This window comes from Telmatherina bonti, assembly GCF_933228915.1.
Source record: "Telmatherina bonti genome assembly, chromosome: 16".
NCBI classification, from domain to species: domain Eukaryota; kingdom Metazoa; phylum Chordata; class Actinopteri; order Atheriniformes; family Telmatherinidae; genus Telmatherina; species Telmatherina bonti.
In genome coordinates this window covers 33,189,706-33,215,796 of record NC_136614.1, presented here as the reverse complement: position 1 = coordinate 33,215,796, position 26,091 = coordinate 33,189,706, and the positions used below count along the sequence as shown (strand labels likewise).

General features: G+C 41.4%; 1 protein-coding gene across 1 annotated transcript in view; it reads right to left on the bottom strand.

The window, feature by feature from the left end:
• The window catches only part of cnih3 (cornichon family AMPA receptor auxiliary protein 3), a 109,963-nt gene that overhangs the window by 49,603 nt on the left and 34,269 nt on the right, over nucleotides 1–26,091 (bottom strand). Inside the window, exon 3 of the mRNA XM_079255651.1 lies at nucleotides 10,035–10,082. Coding sequence (XP_079111777.1) covers nucleotides 10,035–10,082 — 48 coding nt within the window. The remainder of the gene's footprint in view (nucleotides 1–10,034; nucleotides 10,083–26,091) is intronic.

Sequence of the window (26,091 nt, the reverse complement as noted above, 5' to 3'; positions counted from 1 at the left end):
TTTAACTGCATTTGGTGGGCGGGGCCTGCGCTGGTGAATGAGAGGAGAGTTCCTATTGGTTGGTTCCACCTGGCTCCGGCGCCAGCTGCACCTTCTGCGTTTCACCCATTTCTCTCTTGCTGTCCTGCTTGCAGGTAAAGTTGACAACCTGTTGGCAGGGACGGACTTTGCTCTGGACAATGTGGGCGATCGCACAGGGCGCAACCGTTTTGAGGGGCGCACGAGCGTCCTAACAAAAATAAAATTTAAAAAAAGCAGTTCTCCAGAGTAATACTGAACATTTCCACATTAAGTTAATAAACGCTACTATCATGTCAACTTGCTGCTGAGTCATGTTGGCCTGTACAGGTTGTGTGTGTGTGTCAGAGGGGGGGGGATTGAAGTTGGAGAAGAATGCTTTCTCTAATATGTTTTAATTGGAACCTAATTTGTTTCTCTCTCCAAAAAATGTTGATTTTCACTTTTATTTTTTGCTCTAAAAAATAATTTTTGGTTAAGACACAAATTTCTCTCCATGTGGAGGCCGTTGGAGGACAGTGAACTCATCGTCATGGTGGAGATGATGTGAGCTTTGTGACATGGTGCATCATCCTGCTGGAAGTTTCCATCAGAAGATGCTACACTGTGCTCAGAAAGGGATGGACATGGTCAGGTTGTGGTGGTTAACTCTTAAAACCCTGCTTGTTTCTCAGGAACGGTGGTCTGTCATGAGAAGCTCTGATGTGACGAGCGTCTCCTTTGGTTGAGACTTTTAAAGCTGAATGGTTCCATGTTGAACCTTTGAGTGTAACGGCTCAGGAGATGGGACCCAAAGGAACCAGAAGTCCTCAGGACTGGGTTTTATTGTTAATTACTGGGGTTGAGGAAGCAGGAAGCCAACTCAGGGAGGGCTTGAAGTCCCCTTAGAGGATCCAAACCGGGTCCGGCTGGTGACGACAGGAGGGTGAGTGAAATGGTAAACAGGGAGAGATGATGTCCAAGAAGGGAAAGAAAGAGTTCCTCTCACCAGAGATTATTGAGGGTTTGTCCAGTTTCCAAAATCTAAATCCAAAAGTAAGTCCAAGGTCCATACACCGAGTTGACACACGAGGGGAAGAGACAAGGAAAAACGCAGGGCGGGCAGGTTCTCAGGAGGAGAAACAGGGCAGGAATACGGGGTGATGTAGAGCGTTAACGTAGGCTGGAAACTAACAGAGTTCATCCAACAATCCACGGCTTGCTGCTTAAATAGAGAGAGGTACAGGTGGAAACCTCATCCGAACAGGAGGATGTCTTCAGGGACAGCTGGGAAAAATCATGACATTGAGGATGCTGAATATAATTTTGAACATTTAAGAATTAAATCTAATTTATTTGCATTTGTTAGAAAATTCCTAAACGGAGATAATTGCAGTTAGCTGCTGAACACGCCACACAACAGAGTCAAATATTCCTCATTCCTCCAGTTCTGGGACATATCCTGGCTAATCCTCCTACAGTTCCTCAGCTTGCGATGCGAAGTTTCAGTTGACATTGTTGGGAATCAGCAGCCTCAGCCATGAGCTGATTGGTTGCATCTTATCTCTGCATAACAGGGCAAAAACAGAAACGGAGAAAATTGAGCAGTTTCCATGTAAATCATGCAGCAGACTATTAATATCCATTTCTCACACAACAGTCGCTGAGAAGAGGATTTCCCCCTCCTCCCCCCATCTTTTCTTCCTCTGCTCTACCTGCCTGTCCTCCTCACCTCCCCCTCCCCTCCTATCTGCTGCCTCCTCCCCGTCCCTTCTCCACCGCTCAGGTCCTCCTTCCTGGTAGCAGTAACTGGGATCAAGGCAGCGATGTGGCTCCATATAAGCTCATTACCGTGACTGATGGGGAACTTACACACTTCCTGCATGAAGGGTTCACAAAGAACAACTCCTTCACGATCACATGGACAGTTCAGTCTTCAGTCAGCAGACCTGGTGGCGTCTCTGGTTAGCATGACTTTTCTTTCTCAATGCCAAACGTGTGAATATCTGACTACATATCTGTTTTTCATGGATTTAGTTATTCTTTGCTCATTTTTGTGAGGAAACAGAATTCACTGGACCTATTGAGCTACATTTCTGAAACGATGACGAGGCATTTGTGTTTGTCTCTGGTGATTAACTTTGTGAAAGGAGTCGAGTTAAAAGAGAGCAGCTGTCGGCGTTGGAAGGTAAAAGGCGGGACGTTTTGTCAGCCGTGCTTTTAACGTTAGACCAGAGACAGCAAGACCCTCCAGGGAAGTCGAGGATCGTGCTGATTGAGCCTTTAAACAGTAATATTTGACAACATCTACAAAGAAAACAAACTTTAAGCAGAGAATACAGCTGTTCTCCTAATGAAGCTCCTTTCGTTAGTTATATTCTGTCCCTGATGTGTGGCGGCCTGGAGAGCCTCGCTGAGACAGACGGGATCCCAAAGGCGGCAGCTAAAAGAGCAATCAGTCCTTTATGGCTCCACACACTGATTGACTCTGATGGCCTGTAGCTTCTGGCTTTTATTGAAGACAATGCTTTAAAAAAAGAAAAGAAAAAAAACGCTGTAGCGGCTCTTTTATAGTATATGTATCATGGATACATAGAACCATCCAGCTTGCAACTGACTGTTTAACATGAGAACAGGTGAAAACCCCGTTTTTATCATGCATGGAAGCTGTTTCAGGAGGTAGGAACAGGTCCTGCAGTCCCTGCAGCGAGGCATTCAAGTCGACCACAAAAAGGTAGACACTGTTAAAATATTGAAAAGCTAAAGACAGATTCTCTTGTTGCCATGGACAATGATGCAAAAGTCCTTCACTGCTGTTGCCATTGCATTGTTCTCACCAGGAACATGAGTACAGCAAGCTGGGAGCAAGAGAACGGCCCGTTTAAAGCAGCACAGATAAACCTGACAAAGGTAGTCGCAAAATCAGCTGCAAACCTGGAAATGTCCAACACGAAGCGGCAAAAAAAGGCTTTAATCTCGTCTTCTTCTTCTTCACCTGTGCACCCAATGCTGCGGCTTTTATCATGGCTGTCAAAATGAGCAGAATAAACTTTAAGTCTTTAAATGTTCACGTCTTGGTCCCCAATATCCATAAAACGTGTTTTACTTCCACCTGCTTCATGGCATGGCGACTTGGTGAAGGCTGGATTTACCTGAAAGCCAGACTGAAGTCAGGCTGGATGCTTCTATCAAATCAAATCAAACTTTATTTCTTGAGCACTTTTCCTGCTACGGGCAACATGAACATGCTTTACAAGATAAAATCAAGTCATAAGGATTAAAACAAACAGTAGATAACAAGACATTTAAACACAATAAAGCTCTTTCCACACACAAGGACAGAGAGCAAACCCCCCACTTTCCCCGAAATACATCCCTCCCTGAACACCGTCTCTTTAACCCAACGCAGGTTAATAAAACAAATAAAACATTAATGAAGTTGCTGATGTTGTAGATGTCCTACCAGCACCGTCTGTCAGCAGCGCGTACTGCTGCATGCTGCTGGACACGTCCACCGTTAGCGCAGCGGCTGCAGCTGAAACCTGGAAGTTGCCGTACTGTTATGTTGCCAGGCAACCTATTTAAACTTCGGTAGATGATTTATGTAAGTTTGTATTGACAACATCCAATAAAATCCATCCTAATATGTTGCTTACGTTTGAGACAAGAAGATTCTGATTGTACGAGAAAAACTCATTAAATATGTTTAAATTCATTTGCTCTTTTTTCACAAAAGACGACTTTATTTTAATCCCTGTGTTCAACCAGTAAATATATTTACACTTGGTGAATATTTAAGTAAAAAGGAGCTGTTTTCTTGTTTGGGATTATTCCATGCTGTGGCTTTAGGAGCAGTTAGGTGGGTACTATTAAGACAGCAGAACGTGTTTGGTTTGGGAGGCTTTAGTTTTTCACCAGCTGTGGAGACACACAGTTTTCTCACCGTGTCTATGTTTGGTTTAATATCCATCAGCACATACATTTTGATAATATTTTTGTAAATATCGAAAGGAAAGAATAAATCTTTATATTTTCTTCAAACCAAGACTATTGGGACTGGATGATTATAAACAGCAGGAGGTACGTGTAGTTGGTAAACATTGCGGCTTCGACACTGATGACTAAATTATAAACCTTAAAGTAAACTCCGCCCACTTTGGTTCTGGTTGTACTGGTGTGAATGCGGGCCGGTTCACAGTGCTGCTCAAAGGTAATGAACGTGACGTGTAATGTAGATTTTTATTTATTTATTTTTTTACCTGAAATTCCTGCAGGAACAACTGAGGACTCGAATGAACGTACTTTAAAAGTGCATTTATAAAACAAAAGGTCTCTAAAAGCTCTCAAAGTTCAGTTTTATCATATCAACCAAATATTCAAAGTAACACAGTGGTAATATTTTACTGGATAATGTTGCTTCTGACATGAACACGCAACAAAATCATGAAATCTTTGCAGTTTGGTCGTTACTTAAAATCCTCACAATGAAAAATATGATAATATAAACCATTTAACATCTGATTCCTCTGTAGGAATATTTACCTGGTCGGGAGTCAACATGAATACACACTCTGATTAAATCTTCTCTGCAACATGTAAGCTAACACATTTAGCGAACATGGCAGCTCTGGATCTACATTCATTTACTTTGGCACAGAAATAGTTTTAGAGAAACAAGAAAAGCTTGATCACCTCTGGTTTGATTTCACTTTCTCTTCTTCTTCCTGTGTTGTTCACCAGACAGCTAATTAACTAGATTAGTTGGGTAAAACTACGTCTTATTTACTTCTTAACATATGTTGGAACATTCCGCTCCCCCAGCGGATATTTCCCCGGCTGATGCCTGGCTTGGTTGTCAGAAGGACCGGCGCTGCTGGTCCAGCAGGTTTGTGAGACTCAGGCAGAACCAGGAAAGTGAGGTTCTCGCTGTACTTTTCTGTCCTGGTTCTCTGGCTTCCTCCAGACATCCAACAAACATGTATGTCAGCTTAACTAGTGGTTTTAAACTAACCTTATAAATGAGTGTTTGCCTGGTTGTTTGTATTGTCTCTGGCAACCATTTCACGTTGCGCCGCCTTTGGTGCGGAGTAGACACTCTGGGATGACAACAAGATGGGAGAACATCCTTTCCGACAGGGATTATACTGTATACAGCCACAAAAGTAACAAAAATAAATGCTTGTGATAGTGCAATGGTAAAAGGGAGAAGGTTTTATATACTACTCAGAGACACCATCAAACACAATAATGTAAAATCTCTGAATGGTTGGGTAAGCACAGAGCCAGTTCAGTAAACAGCTTGTGTTTGGAGTGTCGAACGGAGGATTAAGCAAGCATAGAGAACAAAAAATGACCATACTGTCACATCAAATATTTCCCATTCCTAATCCCTAAAGCTCCGTCTTTCTCTGACTATTCATTAAGACTGCGCTATAAATGGGTGGGAATATTATTCTAAAAGATTTGATAATCGCCTCCTGACTAGATGGAAGAGTCAAAGCCGAGTTTTTACGACGGAGAGGGAGATTTTCAGAACGTGTTGAGAGGCATGGGGTTTAAAAGCAGAGGAGGAAGGAAGAGGGGCAGGACAGACCCAAAAATAAAGGAGGAAAAAGCGCTAATGAGTACGCTCAGGTTTGCTCGGTTGCTGTGACAACGAACCAGCTCGTCGCATCAAGCCCCAAGGCTGCACATCTAATGAACACTACACACACATGCAGAAAGGACAGTAAAAAAAACAAAAACAGTGTATTCCCACAAGCTATTGTCATCTGCATGGGAGTCCAGCCATCCAAAACCCAACACAACACTCTCCACTCAGAAGAAACATGGCAGATGCCTTGCATCTATGTCTGCAGTGGAAACCGTCAGAAAGGTGTGCCAACACGAACAGGCGCAGCCAAAGCTTTTAACCAAATCAGTCAGAGCCGCTGTGCTGTGCTGGCGCCAGCTGGAGGGAGCTGAATGGCTCAGATGAGCAGTGGAAAAAGGAGGGAAAACGCCCCCACAATGCAGCAGATCCTCCTGCATCATTAGCCTGGGCATCCACGCTGAAAGGCGCTCTACGCTACACTGAAAATATTGGTCACAAAAGAGTTCATGCAGCACGCAAATGATGTCAACTTAACCGTGTGTGTGAAACCAGAAGCACTGGAATTTACAATGACTCATATACCGTAAGAACATATTCTGGTTTTACCTTTTTGCCTTTTTAACCCAAAATAAAAGTATACATATAATATATATATATCTATATATCTATATCTATATATATCTATATATATCTATAGGCAAAGATATATATATATATATATATATATATATATATATATATATATATATATATATATATATATATATAGTTTATTTAGTTTTTGTTTTTTTTGTTTTTTTTTAATGAAAACTCAGTGACTGCCATAATTACGTGTTTTTCCATACTGGATCATAATAAAACCTGCACACATCATGTTTATGCTGGTTTAAGACAACCTTTAAACATTTCTGTTTCTCTTTGCCTTCTCCGTGAGGCTTTGCGACCTGCAGCTGTTACGTAACATTAAACCGTGTTGTTTCGGAGTCCAAGCTGCATGCTGGGGTGCTGATTACCGCCGTCGCCGTACAGCAGAGCGGTTCCTGTGTCGGTCTCTGAAGGTTATCCAGCTTCCTCCTACAGTTAGGCGATACAATACGTATCACACTACGAGCCAACAATACGATACATTTCCATATATAAGGATACTATAAGCAAGACAATATATTGCAGTTTTATTTACTAGTAGTAAACACTGAACGATACTGAATGCTTGACGTCAACTTACAGAATAAGAACAGAGAATCAATATTTCACTTAGGAATAAATAAAACCTGATCTTTATTTACAAGATGAATAAAAAAAATGGAAATCTGCCTCATCAGTAAAAATCAGCTAAATTGAAAATCAATACTGTGCTTTTAAATATTGATTTAATATTGTCAAACAAAATATTGTGACATTATCAATATTTTCTTACACCCCAACCTTCGTCTCTCTTTTGTACTGGTGGGCAGCCGGCATGTCCAGGATGTAAGGTTGACAATATTTTTAACCTTCCATTCGTGGAGGAAACTGGTTCAGTTTTACCGTAACACTTGTTACTGGGGGGTCCATGAGGAGCACAGAACTCAGACACAGCTGCTGGATTAGTGGTGAACAAAGCAAAACTGTTACATGAGAGGAGATGAGCGTTTGGTTCATGTTGACATCACTGACAGCAGCTTTATCCTAGATGGACCTGAACAAAAGCAGCTGTCTTCCAAACTTTTCATTTTTTTTCTTACTTCTGACCCTTTAACCTCACATCCGGTCAAACTGGTCCCAGCACTGGCCCTGCTGGTTACACACACATTGCAGCTTGTGTGGCTTTAGTTTCAGGAGGGGTCCGGCTGCAGAAATCCACTGTGGGGACGTTTTTTTCCACCATCAGGCAGGAAGAAACAAACACTTGCATTACATAACTGCACGATGTGTAAACGGTGTGTTGAAACCAGTTTCACTGTCTGGATCAAGATTTAAATAAAACTTTAAATTTAAACATTTTTCAAATTAAAATGCACGACAAATCAGTGTGTTTTAACCATAGACTGTATATAAAAAGATGGGCGGAGCCTCCGCGACGTCACCCGCAGGTTTCTGAAGAGCTGACTTGAAGCTCGGTGGGCGGTTCCTACCATCGCCATCTTGGCAGGGGCATGTGTGTCGTCTCACCCGGATAATATATATATGGGCAAAGAGGTGGAGCTGAGAGGGGGGCTGTGAGCGTCATGGTGGATGATTGACATCGAGCGAACTCCGAGCTTTCTGTATCTAAGAGCTAACCGAGCTAACCCAGAGATAACAGGAGCTAACTAGCTAACGGAGGTAAGCGGGCTAAAGCTAAGCCATGTTGCTAACTGGCTAAAAACCGCGGTTGTTCTACATTCTTCTGCCTTGAAGCGGGAGATCGGGTACCTGTCAATCAAAAGGACACGCCCCTAAATATGCCGAAGTTTGAGATTAAATTACTTTTAAACGGGCGAGTTAGAAAAAAATCTTCACTCCCCCCACAGATGTCATGAAGGTAAACCTGACCTATTAAACCTAAAATGGATTTTTGTACCAGGTTGTAAACATGTTTATTCCTGCTGTAAACATGTTTATTCCTGCTGTAAACATGTTTATTTCTGCTGTAAACATGTTTATTTCTGCTGTGAAGTTGGTCTTTTTAACATGGGAGTCTATGGGGATTTGCTCTGTTTTGCAGCCCCTAGTGGATGAAGGGGGAACTGCAGTTTTATGCACTTCTGCATAAGCTTCACTTTTAACCGCCAGAGGTTGCCGCTTGGTTCTAACGACCATGTTGCTTTCTGGATGACATGACGTTAAGCATAACGACCAACAAGCGAAGAGGCTCCTCTTCTTCTACCTTTCTCATCTCTTCCAGTTTTTTAAGCAATCTACTGATTTTAATCTGGAAAATATTGATAACTCTATGATACGCCTGCTGTGTACCACGGCAGTACAAACTATGAAGGTTTTTAATTCAGAATGAGGAATTCAGAATTAAAGTTTACATGTGAAACACGTTTATTCACCTTTATTTAATTCAGCTTTAACTCTGGGGGTTGGGAAGGGTTCTGATTGGACAGGAGGCGGAGGTGCCGTTCTTATGTTTACCAGAAATAAACCAACTTCTCTTCCTGCTTCTCGTCTTTTCAGACGTAACGTGGAAAACTAGGTGATAAAAAGCGGAGAAATGCTGAACAAGCTGCTGGAAACAACAAACGACTCCCAACATCACAGTGAAGACGCACCAGAGTGTGTTCAGAGAGAGACTTCTTCAACTCCAATGCAGATCATTTCTGCATTCAGCCTCCAGAAAAATATATTTTCTGCTTCTTCTTCTCTTAAAAAACTACAACACTGAAATGGGAAAATGGGAAAGGCCGTGCGGTGACTTGTGCCGGGTCTGTCCCGCCTCCTGCCTGCGGTTCGCTTCAGGCTCCACCTTCTCCCTGACTTAGACTAATGGACACAGAAAATCAATGAAGTACTTTTCATTTCATTTAACGTTTCTTTTCATCAGCATCAAAAAGCAGGAACGGTTTGTTGTTCAGCTCATTCAGTGTAAAAAAACAACAAAAAAACTGCGTTCATGAGGACGAGGAACCTCTGAAACACATTATATTAATGTACAATAACATAATAATAATATTAGGATAAAATCAAACCAATTTAAATTAAATGAATATGAAACATAATGAATAAAATAAGCATCTGCTTTAACAACAAACAGGTTTGGATGATGTTAATGTTACGTAGCTGTTTAACCATCGTATGATATCAGCTTTCATTCAGAAATCATGCATTACAGCTGTGTTAGTCACTTCCAGGGATCTCAGTAGGTCACAGCTGCAAGGACAGAGTATTTTAAAGTGTGTGTGTGTGTGTGTGTGTGTGTGTGTGTGTTTCTGCAAATACACTAGAGAAAATGCACTCCTGAAGGACCAGTGGAGGGCTTGAGGGCTCCAGTTGACAACGCTGATAACCAACATCAGCTGTTCAACCAATGAACATCCTGCGCCGCACACACACACACACACACACACACACACACACACACACACACACACACGTGAATGCACAGATTCAGATGTGTGAATGTCAGATAGGTGGAGGGAGAAACAGATGTCACACTGAGGCTGGGAGGAGGGATTTTCCTCATCCTCATGCTGAGTCCTCAAGGCAAACCCACACAGAAACAAACAACAGAGCTCTGCAGAAACTCTCTGTCTGTCTCAGCTTTCATGTCAGCCCAACATGTGGCAGGATGACAAAAGAGGAATCACTGCAAGTCAAAAACTGAGCAGCGGGAGCGCGACCTGCAGGCATGTGCCGCTCTGCAAATCCACGCTATCTGCTGCTGGAGGATAGTCATGATGCCGTTTGGGTTCCATGCTTTTCTGCAGATCTGTAAACTTATCACAGAAGCACAACACGACATGTTTTCCTTGCCGCTTACCTTCCTCAGCAGGTTGCAGATCCTCTCGATGTTTCGCAGTCTCTCCCTCTGTAAGAACAAAGAGTGAACTTTAAAACTTTCTCGCCTGCACAGATTTGTGTTGTTTCTGCTGCAATATGCAGATTAACCTTTCATGAGTCAACATATGGCTGGAAAACAGGCCTGCTGCAAGCATAAGCCTGGAAAATATACGGCAGAAGCAGTCAAATGCTGTGCGAGGATCCTTACGCACCGAGCTGACAGGTGTCAGGCATGTGTGCAGCAGACGTGTCTCTTTTATGTTCAGCGTGTAACAAGCCATCAGATAGTTCCCAGCTAAGCCTGTGTGATGGACTGGAGCTGGGTGTGAGCGAGAAAGAGCATCTTGTTGCTGCAGGAACACTAAGAAACACTTAGATGGAGCCGCTGCAGCTGCTGCTGCGTTACAAACGCTTCAGTATTTAAATATTTGATTGTTTTTGTGTGTTTAGACGTAAAATGCTGAAATCAGCATTTGCCACAATGCCGACGCGAACAAGCACTTTTTCACAAGAGCTTTTAACATCATGAAATTTTAAACGACTCCTGCAGTCGACCCGAACCCGACTGGCAGAGCGACGCGTTCCTCAAGGGGCCATGTGCAACTCTGCCTGCTTATAAATCATATATTGATCTGCGCATCACCATGTTGATGCCTGTGCACTGTGTGTTGGGCTCCGTCTGAGACCCAGCTGGACACATGAAGAAATTAGGTCCATGCAGAAATACAGCAAACCAAAAGCTGTGCTGAAGTTCATTGTTATTTCTTTTATCATATGAATTTCTCTTAAACAGCTTAAACAGCACAGGCGACGTTACGCAGAGGAAAACGGCTAAATCACTCAATGTTTTATATTTTTCACTGTTTTTACCATATTTATCATAGCCTGTGGAGGTCTGGCGACGTTGAAGCAGCCTCACATGCTTCAGAAAAGAGCAGCGAGGAGAGTTAACAACATACAGAGGACACACAAACCCACTTTTTATTACATAACACACTGAAATTTATGGACTTGGTTTCATTTAAAACAGCGCAGAAATATGCGGAGAAGGTTGAGAGAACGAGAAGGAGGCAGTAAATTAAAGCACAAAGTAAGAAGAAGGATGAAAGCGTGCACGCCAGGCTGTGGGGTGACTGGTGAACAGGAGTTAAAGCAAAGCACAAACAGACAAATAATTAAAACAACAAAGTATTTCAAACAAAGTATCTGGAGGATGAGGGATAAACACTGATAAACAGATGGAATATTATAAGCTGATGGATATTTATGTAGTCTATATATATATATATATATATATATATATATATATGCAGGTATGCATGTGTATATGGATATTAAATTGGACAAGTATGTAGTATGTGGATGATGTGTTGTTTAAAGATATATGAAGCAGAATGAGTAGAAAGGTGTGGGAATTCCAAAAACCTGTATACTACTTCATCATGTAATGATTTGATGATGTAACATCCATCCATCCATTTTCCTAACCGCTTCGTCCAATGAAGCGTCACCATGAAGCTGAAGTCCATCCCAGCAATCACTGGTGTGAGGCAGGTACACCAGTACAGGTCACTGGTCCATCACGGTACCAACACGGAGAGACAAACATTCACATTCACACACTGTAACTATTAAACCTAACATGCATGTCTTTGGACGACGGGAAGATTATTATATTATTATAATATATTATATATCATATAACATTACTACTACTACTACTAGAAGTTGCAATAAAGTCTGTTTACATTGATGAAATAACTAAATGGTGCCAGTTGCTTTCCCTTTTATCAGACAGTAATTAAATTACTTGGAAATTTAAAGTTTAAACCACGAAGACCGTGTTATAATATTGGAGGATAAATTAAAGTGGAACTATTATGAGCATTTCAGGGTAATTTATTTTTATTTCTGAGACCAGAAGGGCTGGGATTGATGGAGTTATTGTCACAAATCACATTATTTACTTCAGACCGACCCTCTCCGTAGGCTGTCAGATCAGCCTGCGGGCAAAACGAGTGGATTGAGACTCTTCCGCATTAAGCCCCGCCTCCCGCCACTGCACTACATCGGGAGCGCGCACCACACCTGCTTTCACCGTCATTGTAACGTCTCATAAACAGAAGGATTAGGCTCATATGAACTCAATAAAAAAACAAAATACAATGTCAACACATAGCATACAGCCCTACATGTTGGAACCTGAATCAGACCCTGAAAACGAAGTGGAAAACAGCAACCCACAGCAACGAATGCAGCAGGATGTCTCTCTTTGGTAAACTCACCAGCCATCGTTGGAAATAACTTTATCCCACGTTTTCCACCCGCCTGATGTATTTGTACATGCCCTTGTTAACCAGTAGAAGGTAACCAATCACCGAACCTTATCCCCCGGGACGTCACAAGGATTTCCAAGTAGAAAAAACTCTCTAAAACGACGCGCTTTTCGTCGCCATGGAAACCGAACGGAGAGAGTACTGGAACTCAAACTCAAACATGCGTTTAGGTGATAAAAAACAGTACCGTTCACATGTAACACTGTAGAAAGCCCAGAAAACTCGAAACACCAGAATAGCACCCCTTTAAAGCTCGGACACGTCTCTACTGTAGTTAGTGGTCAGAAACATTTTGTCTACTGATGTGTTCAAACATTGATAAAGGATTCAGCTGATGCAGAAACACAAACAGGAACATAATCAAGCTCCACATGGTATCCCAGAGGCTGGACTCGCGCCTTCCTCAGTCTACCTGATCCTGTTTATGTCACATGTATGTTGTATGTTGGAGGGGTTGTACTGGAATTAATATCGTTGTGCCGACTGGTTCAATGACAATAAAGTTTCTGAATTGAACTTTCTGAACTTCTGAACTTGCCAGAACTGAAGCAAACCATCCAGAAAACCTTCTATTTTAGCAGCTAAAACCAGCCCTACTGTCATCAGCAGACCAGCTGACCAACCTGACGCCATGCCAGTATAAACCAGTTTCAGTCCAGAGTTTCCAGGTGTTCATGTGAAAATGTGTTGCTTGTGTCAGGTGACCGAAATCCTGCATCTGAAGCCACATACGGCACCAGGCAAACGTTTCCCTTCGACTCCAACAGGAAAATGGGTCCAAACAGAAGAAAATAAAACCTTTTTTATTCTGAATCTGCATATTTATGCTGAAAGCAACAAGCTGGAGTCAGAGCGAGAAATAAGTCAACCTGTCTGATGCCATTAAATATTCATGTGTTGATACTCATGTTTTGCTCAGCTGGAGTCCACCGACCACCTTCCTGCAAATCACTTATTTCCAAGCGACGAGCGTCCTCACAGTCTGGCGTTAGCGGTTCTAAATGTCAGGTGAATAATGATGTAACAACAAAGCAGATTTTTCACCTGAAAATGTTCTTCAGTCACTAAAAGTTAGATTTTCTTTTATGAACGTTATTATAGACCATCATCAGCAGACCACTGGGAGGAGAAGCATCTTACTGGTAAAGGCTCTAAAAATGTGTTTATACAGGAAAAACTCTGTGTGTGTGTGTGTGTGTGTGTGTAGGCAGTGAGAAAGGTTTTCTGTCGACACTCAGTCATTTATGACACGTAATAACAATAAAAGAGGATTTCCATTCAGCCTTCAGGCCTTGACGCTTCAGCTTGAAGAACTTTCATCATGAAGTCAGAGAAACTCATTTTACTTCTTGATTATTACAGAAACGTTAAAAAAAACAAAAAAACAAAACAGTTTCTGAACTGAAATCCTGCTGGTTCTTCATACCTGGCGTTCCTTCCGCAGGTTTCACGCCTTCTCAAGCTCATCTGGGATAAAATGTTGTTTAACTTCCAAGTGGCCAAAATAAAATGTAAAGTTTGTGCTCGTTAGTGTTTTTGGGTAAAATGCAGATTTGTTGTTCAAATACAGATTGCAAGGTTAGAATTTCCTAAAATATTCATTGATGAGGCTGTAAACATAAATATTTGATTAATGTTTTTAAAAAGTACATAGTGGTGCAAAGTTTTCTCTTGGACAATCATTAATTCATGTTTGTGCTCTGAGCAACAAAACAAGACATCTTTCCAAACAAGTCTGAGGCAACGCTGCTGCAACAACAGCAGGCGGCCCAGAAAAAGCACAAAGACCGCCATGTGGTCCTGGAGTCTTTCCTCATTCCTTCTCTGTGTTTCTGTTTGGGATTTTACACACCGTGCTGTGTGTCTTCATTGTCAGCTGGGGAGAAGTACAGAATCGAACATACGATGCAGCTTCTACTCGCTTCATCGGCGTGACTCCGCCTCTTCACTGTAGCAACACCAAACGCTCTCTACATCTCATCTCATGCCTGGTATTTCTCATCTTTATCAATGAGCAGCAGGAGACATTTCTGTACATAAAGGACACATTTGTCTAAATATTTATGCAACTGATTATTAACTATTATAATATTTAATCATTATGAAGTAGAAAAATCTGCTGAAGTGCAACAGAAGCAGCATCATAACGACCGGGACAAGGAGCAGCTTAGGAGTTAATTTAACGTGAAAACTTTGTGTAAAATGTAAATAAACAACATAATTTAATGTTTTACAAAATTCAGGAACTCATATTTTATTCCGAGTAGAACATAAACAACATATCAGATGATAAAACGGAGACATTTTATGGAAAATCTGAGCTGATGATGAATCTGATGCAGCAACACGTCTGTAAAAAGTTCCAGGATGATGTTTAGCATCGTTAGCATCTCCTCTGTAAACATCTGGGAAGTGAGGAGAGCAGTTCGTCCCGTTCTGGTCTGATGCAGGATCCCAGCTGCTCCACAGTCCTGGATCCTGGTTTGTACTGGTGGAACTGGACTTCAGCAGACCAGTTCTCCTGTTCCACCATCAGGATGTGGTCCAGCATGGTGGAACCTGCAAGGTCTTCCCTGAAAGAGACGTTGTCTGGATGGGAGCAGATGTTTCAGCATTGATGGAGCTTCCCAGATGTGGAAGCTGCCCACGCCATCGGCACTAATGCAACCCCATCCCATCAGAGATGCAGGCTGATAACAAGCTGGATGCTCCCTCTCCTCTTTAGTCTGCAGGACACGCCGTCCATGCTGTCCACTAACTATTCCACATCTTCATCCAGGTTTCCACTCAGAACATTTTAAATGCGCTTTGGTCCAGAGAAGACGGCGTGTTTCTGGATCCTGTTCCCACTTAATTGTACATTTTGGTGTACATATACATATTTGTATTTTGAATATACAGTTGTGCTCATATGTCTTCATCCCCTTTCATTAAAGAAAAGCTGAATTTACAACAGTCACTCAAATAACTGGAGACTTAAAAAAGGAACAATAACTAAAAATTTGCAAAAATATAACTTAGTAATATAAGACACTGTTTTTTCATTTAATTGAGTTGAAGAAAGAAAAAAAACCAAATGTGTCCTGGACAAATTAGAGACTTTTCTGTTGAACAGTGGGACAAAATACCTGTCAACAGGTGCAGAAGTCTGACTGAGAGGAACAGAAAACACCTGACTGGAGCGGAAACATTAAAGGATTGTTCAACAATATATTACTTTATGACTGATGGAATATGTAATAAATTATCTTATTGGTTTGCTTTTTAAAAATATGTTTCTATTGAACCAGAATTAGAAAATAATGTCATGATTTTCATAAATTTTTTTATTTATTATTATTTTAGTCAATTTCAGCTTATTTTACAGGCAGCTGTTTTTTTCATTCTTTAATGAAAGGGTATGAATAAATATGAGCACAACTGTGTATATAAAGACACCTATGTGTAACTTTTAATTTTGCAATGCAATGTAAACTGTTATACTTTCTTATTGTGTAAAAGCCCAACTAGGGATGGGCATTGAAAATTAGTCTTGGCTAAAATGCTGCAGTATGTGCCATTATTCATGGATACATAACGTACATTTAATGGAGCTTTAACCTGCATGTGTGGATTTCAGGCTGAACTGGGAGGTTTCTGGAATCTTCCTGAGTCCATGCACTGGTTTCCAGTAGAATCATGTCTGGGTTTAATGCAGCGCTGCTTAATTCGGGTGTGTGCAGGTCAGTGCAGAGTTTGCATGTTCTTCTAGTGTCTCCCTCCAGGAACCTCGGCTTCCTGCTGCAGTCCAAAGGAAAGTATTTGCTGGTAACTTGAAAATCTCTTGAAAGAGAGAGTGTGAGTGGCTGTTTGTCGGCCCGGTGATGGACTGAACCCCGACTTGCAGCTGCTAATTCTCGGGGTAGACCCCAGCTCCTCTGTGACCCAGAATTCATCAAAAGCAGAACAGAAAATGGATCGTCTAAAGTTCCTCCAGTGGTTTTTATGTTTATGAATTACTTTTCCAGCCTCTTGATGCTCCTGTTCCTGTATTTTACAGATGTGTTGCTTTGTCAGGTTTAGATTTGACGAGACTTGCACAACATTGCTAATTGCTGTTGTTAGTTTGCACCCCAACTTTTTTTTAATTGGAGTGGCAGAGCATGCACTCGAAACCATCTCTCCATGACCGCTCCACAAACACACGCTTTGTCCTCTGACAACAATAACCCACACAGCTGTTAAAGTCTGACTGATAACATCTATTAACGGTTAAGATCTGACCATGGGTTGGAACAACTTTCTCCTGCAAAGCACCGTCTCTGCCTCGCTTTCATATCCTGTTGGTTTAAAGGGGAACATGCAAATGAATACTGTTCACATCATCACTGTGCATTTCTAATGTACATGCAGCCTTGTCACTGGTCTCCTCATCAGTAAGCAATTAGCCAAATTCCTCTTGTTTAGTCAGAAGCACAAGTATAAACAGAAAATAAAGAGTAAATAAGGGGCCGGCGTGTTGGACAATGATAAGTGAGTGATAAAAAGTGGAAGGAGAATCTGCTGTTAAAATCGACCTTCATCTGTCAACGCAGACCAATTTAAGAGCAGATTTACCAGATAGATCACGGCAGACTCAGACGATGAAACTCTAAGACGAAGTGGTGAAGGGTGTTCGCAACGGTCTCTGCTGTGAAATCAGTTTCACAAGTGAAACTTGAACATAAGCCGGAGAGACAGGCGTGGAGCAATGACAGAGGTGAAGAGAGGAAGCCGAGGGGGAGGGGGCATCATTACATAAGCATGTTACAGAAGCAACATACGTTATAGAAGCAACATATGTTACAGAAGCAACATATGTTACAGAAACAACATACGTTACAGAGGCAACATATGTTACAGAGGCAATGTGTTACGGAAGCAACATATGTAACAAAAGCAACATATGTAACAGAGACAACATATGTAACAAAAGCAACATATGTATCAGAGGCAACATACGTTACAGAAGTACGTGTTACAGAAGCAACGTGTTACAGAAGCAACAAAGGTTACAGAAGCAACAAACGTTACAGAAACAACAAATGTTACAGAAGCAAAGAACGTTACAGAAGCAACATACGTTACAGAAGCAACATACGTTACAGAGGCAACAAACGTTACAGAAACAACAAATGTTACAGAAGCAAAGAACGTTACAGAAGCAACATACGTTACAGAAGCAACATACGTTACAGAAGCAACATACGTTACAGAGGCAACATACGTTGCAGAAGCAACATGTTACAGAAGCAACGTGTTACAGAAGCAACATATGTCACAGAAACATATGTTACAGAAGCAACATATGTTACAGAGGCAATGTGTTACAGAAGCAACATATGTAACAAAAGCAACATATGTAACAGAGGCAACATACGTTACAGAAGCAACGTGTTCCAGAAACAACATGTTACAGAAGCAACAAATGTTACAGAAACAACATATGTTACAGAAACATTATATGTTACAGAGGCAATGTTTTACGGAAGCAACATACGTTACAGAAACAACATGTTACAGAAACAACATGTTACAGAAGCAACATACGTTACAGAAGCAACATATGTTACAGAAACAACAAATGTTACAGAAACAACAAATGTTACAGGACCAACAAACGTTACAGAAGCAACAAACATTACAGAAGCAACATACGTTACAGAAGCAACGTGTTCCTGTCAGATAAACCCATAAATGATATCACAAGTATCAACAGCCATTTGTTTTTCAGGGACCTCCATGGACCGCTTTCGTACCAATATCAAAATCAAACCTACGCTGTCAGAAAAATGCCTTAACTAGTTCTGACAGCTGGTTGAGGTACTGAAGTAGCGAGACCGGCCTCGCTAAAGTGTCACAGTGTCTCTGATGTGTTTGGGGTTTTCTTTTAGCGTGGGTTTTAGCTGCTCGGGTGGTTTTTGGAGTTGCTGTAAGCTACTGACAATCCAAGCCAGTTGCTGGGTTAAAACCACTTTATTTCCCACTCCTTGTGTATTATTTGCCTGTTCTGGCTCATTATTGATCTAATCAATGGCTGCCTTCAGAAAGGATTTCCTGTGTTGGTGTTTGGTGTTTATTGATTGCTGCCACTTGCACATAATTCAGAAAGCTAACAAGCAAACTGTGTTCCTTACTAAGTTTTGCATTACAGGAGTGCTTTGATGGGGTCAGAAGACTTTTTAAGTATATATTTATAGTTTTGAGCCTTTTTTTTTTTTTATTGCTGCTGAACTTTGTTGCTATAAATAGCCACTTATTTGTTGGATGATTTACACGAGAGAGCTTCATCAGGATTGAGGTCATGTCCTTTGGGACCTACATCACAGAGCAGCCAGTAATGGTATCCAGCGGGAGTGGGCAAGAAAAGAACATACAAGCTGCAGGGGAGGGATGTAATGGTCAGAAAGTCAGCTGGTGTAGGCAGCAGCATCAATAAGAAAACGGTCCTGCACTATTATACTAAAACTCTTTTCCTTTATTGCAGAGCCCTGTGCAGGTATGTATGTGTATGTTCTTATAAAGCAGTTCTTTATAGCAACAGGTTTTTAATTACTCCTGAACTTGGACAGCAGCATGCAGTCTGGTCCATGAACGCATCAGGACAAACATCCAGAGTAATGGCCCGAGGGGGAGGAGGTGGTCTGTCTTTACATACAGAATCTGCTACAGCTTGAAACGTAAATGATCTCCAGCTGTGTCCAAACACATCAAGCCTCATCTTAAGATGGTCTGCTGATGGAGGGACTGGTGATCCTGATGAAATGAAACCTCCAGGTGAGTCTGAAGGTTTGTCAGTGATGTTATAATTAACTTTATTACAAAGAGCCTGCTGTATTCTTTTCTTATCTCTTCTACAGTCATGTAGAGGCACTTTTATCCAAAGCAACTTGCATCTGAGAGTGAGAACAACACAAGCAAGAAATCAAACATCATATAAGTGTCTCAGAGTCCGGTTATTGTGTTGTTGTTGCCTTGTAGTGCTATTGGCAGTGCAATTTTTTGCCCGTTCCCTTTTCTACCTGCAACAGTCTCTTTGTTAAAATACAGAAACAATAGATCTCACAATAACGTCTTGGGCGCAGCGAATTCTGTGCTGGTTTGTTGCAAAGAACTGGACCACGTTCTGCAACTCCTCTGACAAACAGAAGAGTTAAGTGTAAGTGTAAGTTAAGTGTAAAAAATGCTCCTTGAGGAGCCAAGTCTACAGCTTGCTCCTAAAAGTAGATCTGGAGTATACAGATGGCAAAGCGTGATTTAGCCCTATATAGTGGTGGTAACGCAAGTTTTTAGTAAAAAATGTGTTTTTACTAAAAACTGACTACAGCAAAAGTAATGTTTTTACTTATTGCATTTTAATGTTGAAAGACAAAATTCAGCAGTACTGGGAGTAACAGGTAACTTGGACATTAACATCATTGGAATTGGAATTAATCTGGAAGGAAGGTTTTGCAGCTAATATTATGATGGGATTGAGGAAGTGGAAGTGAATACCATAATTTTCTCACCATTTATTGTGGAGTCATATGCATATATACTGAAAATGGCCTTACCTCCCAATAAGTGTGTTTCCATATTCATTATCCTAACCGCTTAGTCTAATGAAGGGTCGTTGGGAAGCTGGAGCCTATCCCAGCAGTCTTTTGGGCGAAGGTGGGGTACACCCTGGACAGGTTGCCAGTCCATCACAGGCACAAAAACTAATGTTGCAATAAAAAAAAAAAAGCTAATGGAAACACCCACATTTCGACAAAAAAGTCTCAAATATCACTAAAAAGTTTTTACACTCATGAGGTTTTTCAGATGTTTTGATACAGAAATATATTGAAAAAGTGTCATTTAAACATTTTTTTTTTCACATTCACGTGTCCCTGGATGTGATGTGGGGGATCGTAATCAGTTCATTGGAAGAGTATGGAACAAACAACAGCAATTTTTTTAGTTTTAGCAAAGAAAATGAGGGAGAAAAGCTTTGAAAAGCCATAGCAAATTATCCACAACATGTTGAAAACACCAAAATAATGCTACATGGCTGCATGCATGAGCCGCAATTCTTGTAAAAACTTGTGAGATGGACGAGATTTTACGAGAACCCAGGCAAAACACTGTTCAATGGAAACACACGCAAATTTTAATTGTTGTGTATCAAAACTTACAAGTATTGCTTTTATTTTGTGAAAAAAATGTAATGGAACACAGCTAGTGATAAAGAATCCTTCAAACTGATCTGGATACCAAATCTAAGGGTGTTATCACATCGAGTCTGCTAAACTCGGTCCAACTGGAGACCCGGTTTTAAATAATTTCACTCTCCACCAGAGGGAATAAAACATGGATCTGTATCAGATCACATTGGTCTGGGTTCATCAGATTTCTATCAGAACTTTGCCCAAATTCTTCCACGATTTTCTTGTGAGCCGTTTCTCCCGTCCAGAGCCGTCTGTCATCCCACATGCATTAGTTCTGGTTGTCGAGTAGAGTGTGCCTTGGACCCACAATGCACTTTGCTTTGTAGCAAATACAAGCAAATACAAGCCGACCAAATACTTCCTGTATTTGGTCGGCTTGAACTTAGCCGAGGCTGCTTAGGTGGAATAGTGGTCAGCACTGTGGCCTCACAGCAAGAAGGTCGGCGGTTTGATCCTTGGCTGGGGAGGGGTTCAGTCAGTGGCCTTTCTGTGTGGAGTTTGCATGTTCTCCACATGTATGCATGGGTTCCCTCCGGGTACTCCAGCTTCCTCCCACTGTCCAAAGACATGGACGTTAGGTTAATTGGTTACTCTAAATTGCCCCTCGGAGTGAGTGTGAGCGTGAGTGGTTGTTTGTCTCTGAGTGGCCCTGCAATGGAGTGGCGAGCTGTCCAGGGTGTACCCCACCTTTTGCCAAAAGCCAGCTGGAATAGGCTCCATCTCCCCCGCAACTCTGAATTGGATTAAGCAGTTTGGAAAATGAATGAACGAAACCTGCTTTGTAGGCAGACCTAGTTTTCTTGTTTGATCCAAATCAGAATTCATTTGCGTATTTACATTAGCCCCAAAGGAAGTGACTTTCCAACCAAATAGACTTGGATTTAAATCAAAAAGGCTGCTGTGAATGTGCTTTATGTTCGACAAAGACCCATTCTCAGATAAGCATCATGGAAATCCATCCAGTACTTATTGTTTATAGTCGCTAACAGGCAGACAGACAGCCAGCAACATAACCTCCTTGGCAGAAGTATCACCTAAAGGACAGTTATGTGTGGATCTGGTGAAACGTAAGTTTAGCAGTTCAGGAAAGGGGTCATGTGCACGAGGGTGATAAAAACAATTAAACTGTACCACATGAAGAAAATCGCCCAAACAAACACCAAATGTATAGATTATGAAAAGAGGTCAAGGCCAAACTTTCTTCCAGCACAGCAGTTCTCCATTTCTTAGAGACTATAAAGACGTCTTCTCTCCACGAGCCATGGCATTTACTCTTCATTATTTCCTCCACAGTGCTCAAGTAGGACTTCCTACTGCAGATATGAATATGTGTGCATGCATTTCTGGTTTTATATCCTGGTGGGGAGTTTTATATTTAGGGCTGGAATTGAATTAGAGACAGGCTTAGTGATGGTTATGGTTGGTGTTAGAAGCTAGGAAATGTCTCGTGTTTATAGAGGTTCCCCATGGGGATGCAGAAACAAGCATTTGTGCAAACTTTACTGCAAATTTATGTGCACCAGGGAGGAATTAGCTAAAAGGACAAAAGGCTGCACCTGTATATGTGTGTGTGTGTCTGCGTGTGTGTGGGTGTGTGTTTGTGTGAAGTGTCTGCCCAGTGTGTGGTTCCTCCCTGAGGGAGCTGGTTGACAAACTGCTAATTAAGCTGCCTGATTTCAACAAATAGAGTCGAAAAGAAAAGATGGGACATAATGCAAGAGTTAGAGAGAGGAAGACCGTTTGGATAATTTATTTGAAATGTTTTTGTGTCCCTTAGGAAGACCATGTGAGAATGATGTCCTTTTTGTCAAGATTAGGATAAATCAAATCATCAACCTGCTTGAAAAAGAAATGAACAAGTTATTTAAAAGAAGCCACTTGAACAATTCAAACTAAACTTTAAATGGACCAGACAGGATTATTTCATTCTTAGTCTTTGGTACCACTATATAACTCTAAAAATATGACTCCAAATAAGTTGTAATTATAACAGAATGAGGGTTTCTCTTTAGCCTCCTCAAAATTAAAGTACACGAGGATGTGTCTTCAGTTGAATTGCTGAGTCACTGGTTAGCAAATGGCTATGCTAAACAGCAGCAACAGCAGTACAGAATATTTCTGACAAATTAAAAGCATACAAATGTGTCAGATTTACTGACACATGTTCAAAGCAGAGTCAGAGCCAGAAAATGAAGATGAACAGCAAGGTGGTCTCGTTAGGTAAATGTGAGAGTTTCTAGCAGATGTGCAAAATTATCCATGATTTTGTCTTTCAGTTTCTTGTTGTATATATTTTACACCTACCACTGTGTTATTATGGGCCAGTTTAAAACGTGCTGTAAAATGCCAGTTTTCCAGTTCCAAATAGTTAATTGTTACCCAAGCCTCGTTCCCCCCTAACGGCTTATGTTTGTACACAACTTTTGGCTGTACGTAGTTTTTGGTAAATGCAAACTTCACGTTTGTGCTTTTTGGAGCTTTGTAGAAGCACTACATGAACGCTTTAGATTGCCTTATGGACAATGAATCAACCCACTGAACTGTTAGCTCTCTTAAAGTTGATGATGTAACCATGACAACATACTGGCTTTTATCGCTAACATGTATCGCTAACTGTACCAACTAAGGGAACAGCTGGCTGTGGAAATGCACCAAAGATCAGGATTTACTGAAGCAAACAGCACCAAACTGTCCCCTTGGGAGCCATATGCCTTTTGTGGAAAATGGGCTTCAGCTGCCATTGTCCAAACACAACTGACATCAAGTGAGGAATGTTTTCAGGCTGCAGAGTAGAAGTTGTCTCGGGTGAGTGATCAAGTCAAGGAAATGGCTGCCATTGATTGCTAAACTTGTTCTGCCCTGTGCAAGTGAAGGACAGGCTGAATTAGTGAAGTTTTCCAAGTATACAGGCTGTAGAAAGGTTGGCTGGAGCTCCCCCAGGTAGGTAATTGACTTTGTGTTCGTTCAAAGCTGTTGACTCTGCCTTCTTCAAGTGCTAGGCAGAAAATAGCTAGCATATAGGGAATGGCAAAAGTCTACCTGGACAGGTCTGAGCAGGTGAGCAGTAGGATTGAATGGTCAGGTAACCCTGTCCTCGTAACTACAGACGACGTTTGTCTCCGTGGTCTGGAAATTGCCAAGTCCTCTGCTATATCTCAGCTGGCAACTTTTAGTGAGTTGTGCTAACTTCTCATAACTTGTTCCTGAAAGTGCACACTAAACATCCACACATCCTAAGCCAGAAATAGTCAGGAATCTTTCACTGCAAAGCCAAAACCTTTGCTTTTAAAAGTGTTACAGTAAACAATGTGCACATTCTAGATGGGTGATTCATCCTGGCCATACAAGGAAACGTGGGAAATATGACATGATCGTGGACAGATTGCTGTGAAAAAATGGATCCAGTTGCCTCAGATGCAATGCAGGTAACTACATCAACATTGTGTACAAGTTTTCTTTTTTTTCTGTGGTATTCTCAAGCTGTTACTTATCCCAAACAGAGCTCCAGCATCTATTAAAGAAAAGCACTGCAGTTTGAAGCAGCACAGTTATTTGTTTATTAAGAGACACAGTAGTAAAAATGTGGCATCTAGCATGTATGGGGACCTGCAGCATAAAAAAAATGTAAAAAAAAAAAAAGAAAAAAAAAAAAGCACATTTTCAAAATGACTTTTTTTTTGTCAATGACCTTTGATTGTATCACTGCGCTCACTGCTTGTACCAGTTCACAGTCATTTGCCTTCAGAAACAACTTTAATCAACCATATGTGGCAACTAAACATAATTTTATAACAAATAAAAAAAATAGTGTGTTGATCCACAAAATAATGGCTAACAGAGAAAATAAAAGGATTTTCACGGAAGTGGAGACTGACGTTCACATAGCTGAAATTGAAGCCAAGCAAAATCAGCTGTTTGGTTCAATAACTAGCTCAACTGCCACCAACAGCACAAAAAAACATTTCCATGGAAGAAAAAGAGAAACATCATTGCAGTCAGAAGTGTCCTTCAGGAAAAACAAAAAGTCTGATGTCAAAGTCAAAGTCAGTCATGTAGTGCAGCACGCAGACAACACATTTCTGCAACCTGAGGTTGGCAAAGTGCAGCAGAGCACCGTGTTTGGAAACACATACTGCAACCCCTAAGATGCATCTCTTTCTGTATCAGTACATGTGGAGACAGTCACAGTGGCTGTACCCACTGAACAAGCTGGACCACCCCACTTCCTTATCAAACATTTTATTTAATGTGGAAGAAAATAACTTATCACGCAATTGAACATTTAAAATAATAATAATAATAAAAAAAAACTCTTCCTAACTACAAACCATCCAGCTCCTACTATGTATCAGAAGTCAGGTATCATTGGCAGCAGCCTAGACTTTCTCTGGTCACTTCTTCCAGCTCATCTGGGGTAATCCTGAGGCATTCCCTGGGAAGACTTATGTCCTCAGTCTTGCCCAAGGCCTACGTACCTCCAACATGAAAGCATGCAGGAAGAATCCTAACCAGGTGTCTGAGCCACCTCATCTTTCTCCTCTTCATGTGGAATGGCAGCAACTGTCTGAGCCCCTCATTAAAAAAAAACAACAAGCTTCCCATCCTATCTTTACTGGAGATCCAAGACACACTGTGGAAAAACTCATATCTCTTTCTTTTGGTGACTACCAACCAGTGGTGTAGTCAAGGATATATGCAGGTATATGGAGTATTCCCACTTCTTTTTATGTCAGCAATCGAGTAATCCTACTTCTAAACACCCGTGAAACTGAAGAGCAGAATTTTTTGACAGTGAGCAAATATTTTTGGGGTAAACTAAACAGAGAAGTCTTACATGTCACTTTTTCTGGGCTACTTTTGTTTTTTAAAAAAGGGTGAAAAATTGAGAATATACCCACTTTTTGAGGGACCACCACTTCAAATCAAATCAAACTTTATTTGTATAGCACTTTTCGTTCTTAAAAACAATACAAAGTGCTTTACATTATACAATTTACATCAAAATAGATAAAACACACACACACACGTACATCAATAGTCTCCTTACACCCACCCACAGCCAGCCTCACCCATGCCCTATTGGCCCCTATAACAGTTAAAAGAAGATGAATGGCCAGGTACATGTGTACCAGATAAGGAAACGATATCCTCAGGGTGCCTCTACACAAAGGCCTAGCCCCACCCACAACCACCCAGGCCATCACCATGGGGGCCACCCGGGTTCGGGCAGACAGGACCCACTCCACAACTGTAAGGTACCAATGGTACAATGGTACCAATTATTAGTAACCATGCAGGGCCAGGGACAGACCGCTGCATTACTGTTAGCACCAGTTAGCCTGCTTGTCTCCTGTTCCATTCTACCAACACACTTCTACAAGCCCCCAAGATACATGAGCTCCTCCACGTAAAGCAGGATCTCATTCCTGACATGGAAAGGACGCTCCACCCTTTGGCAACCAAGCTCCATGATGTTCCAGTTCCTTCACATTTG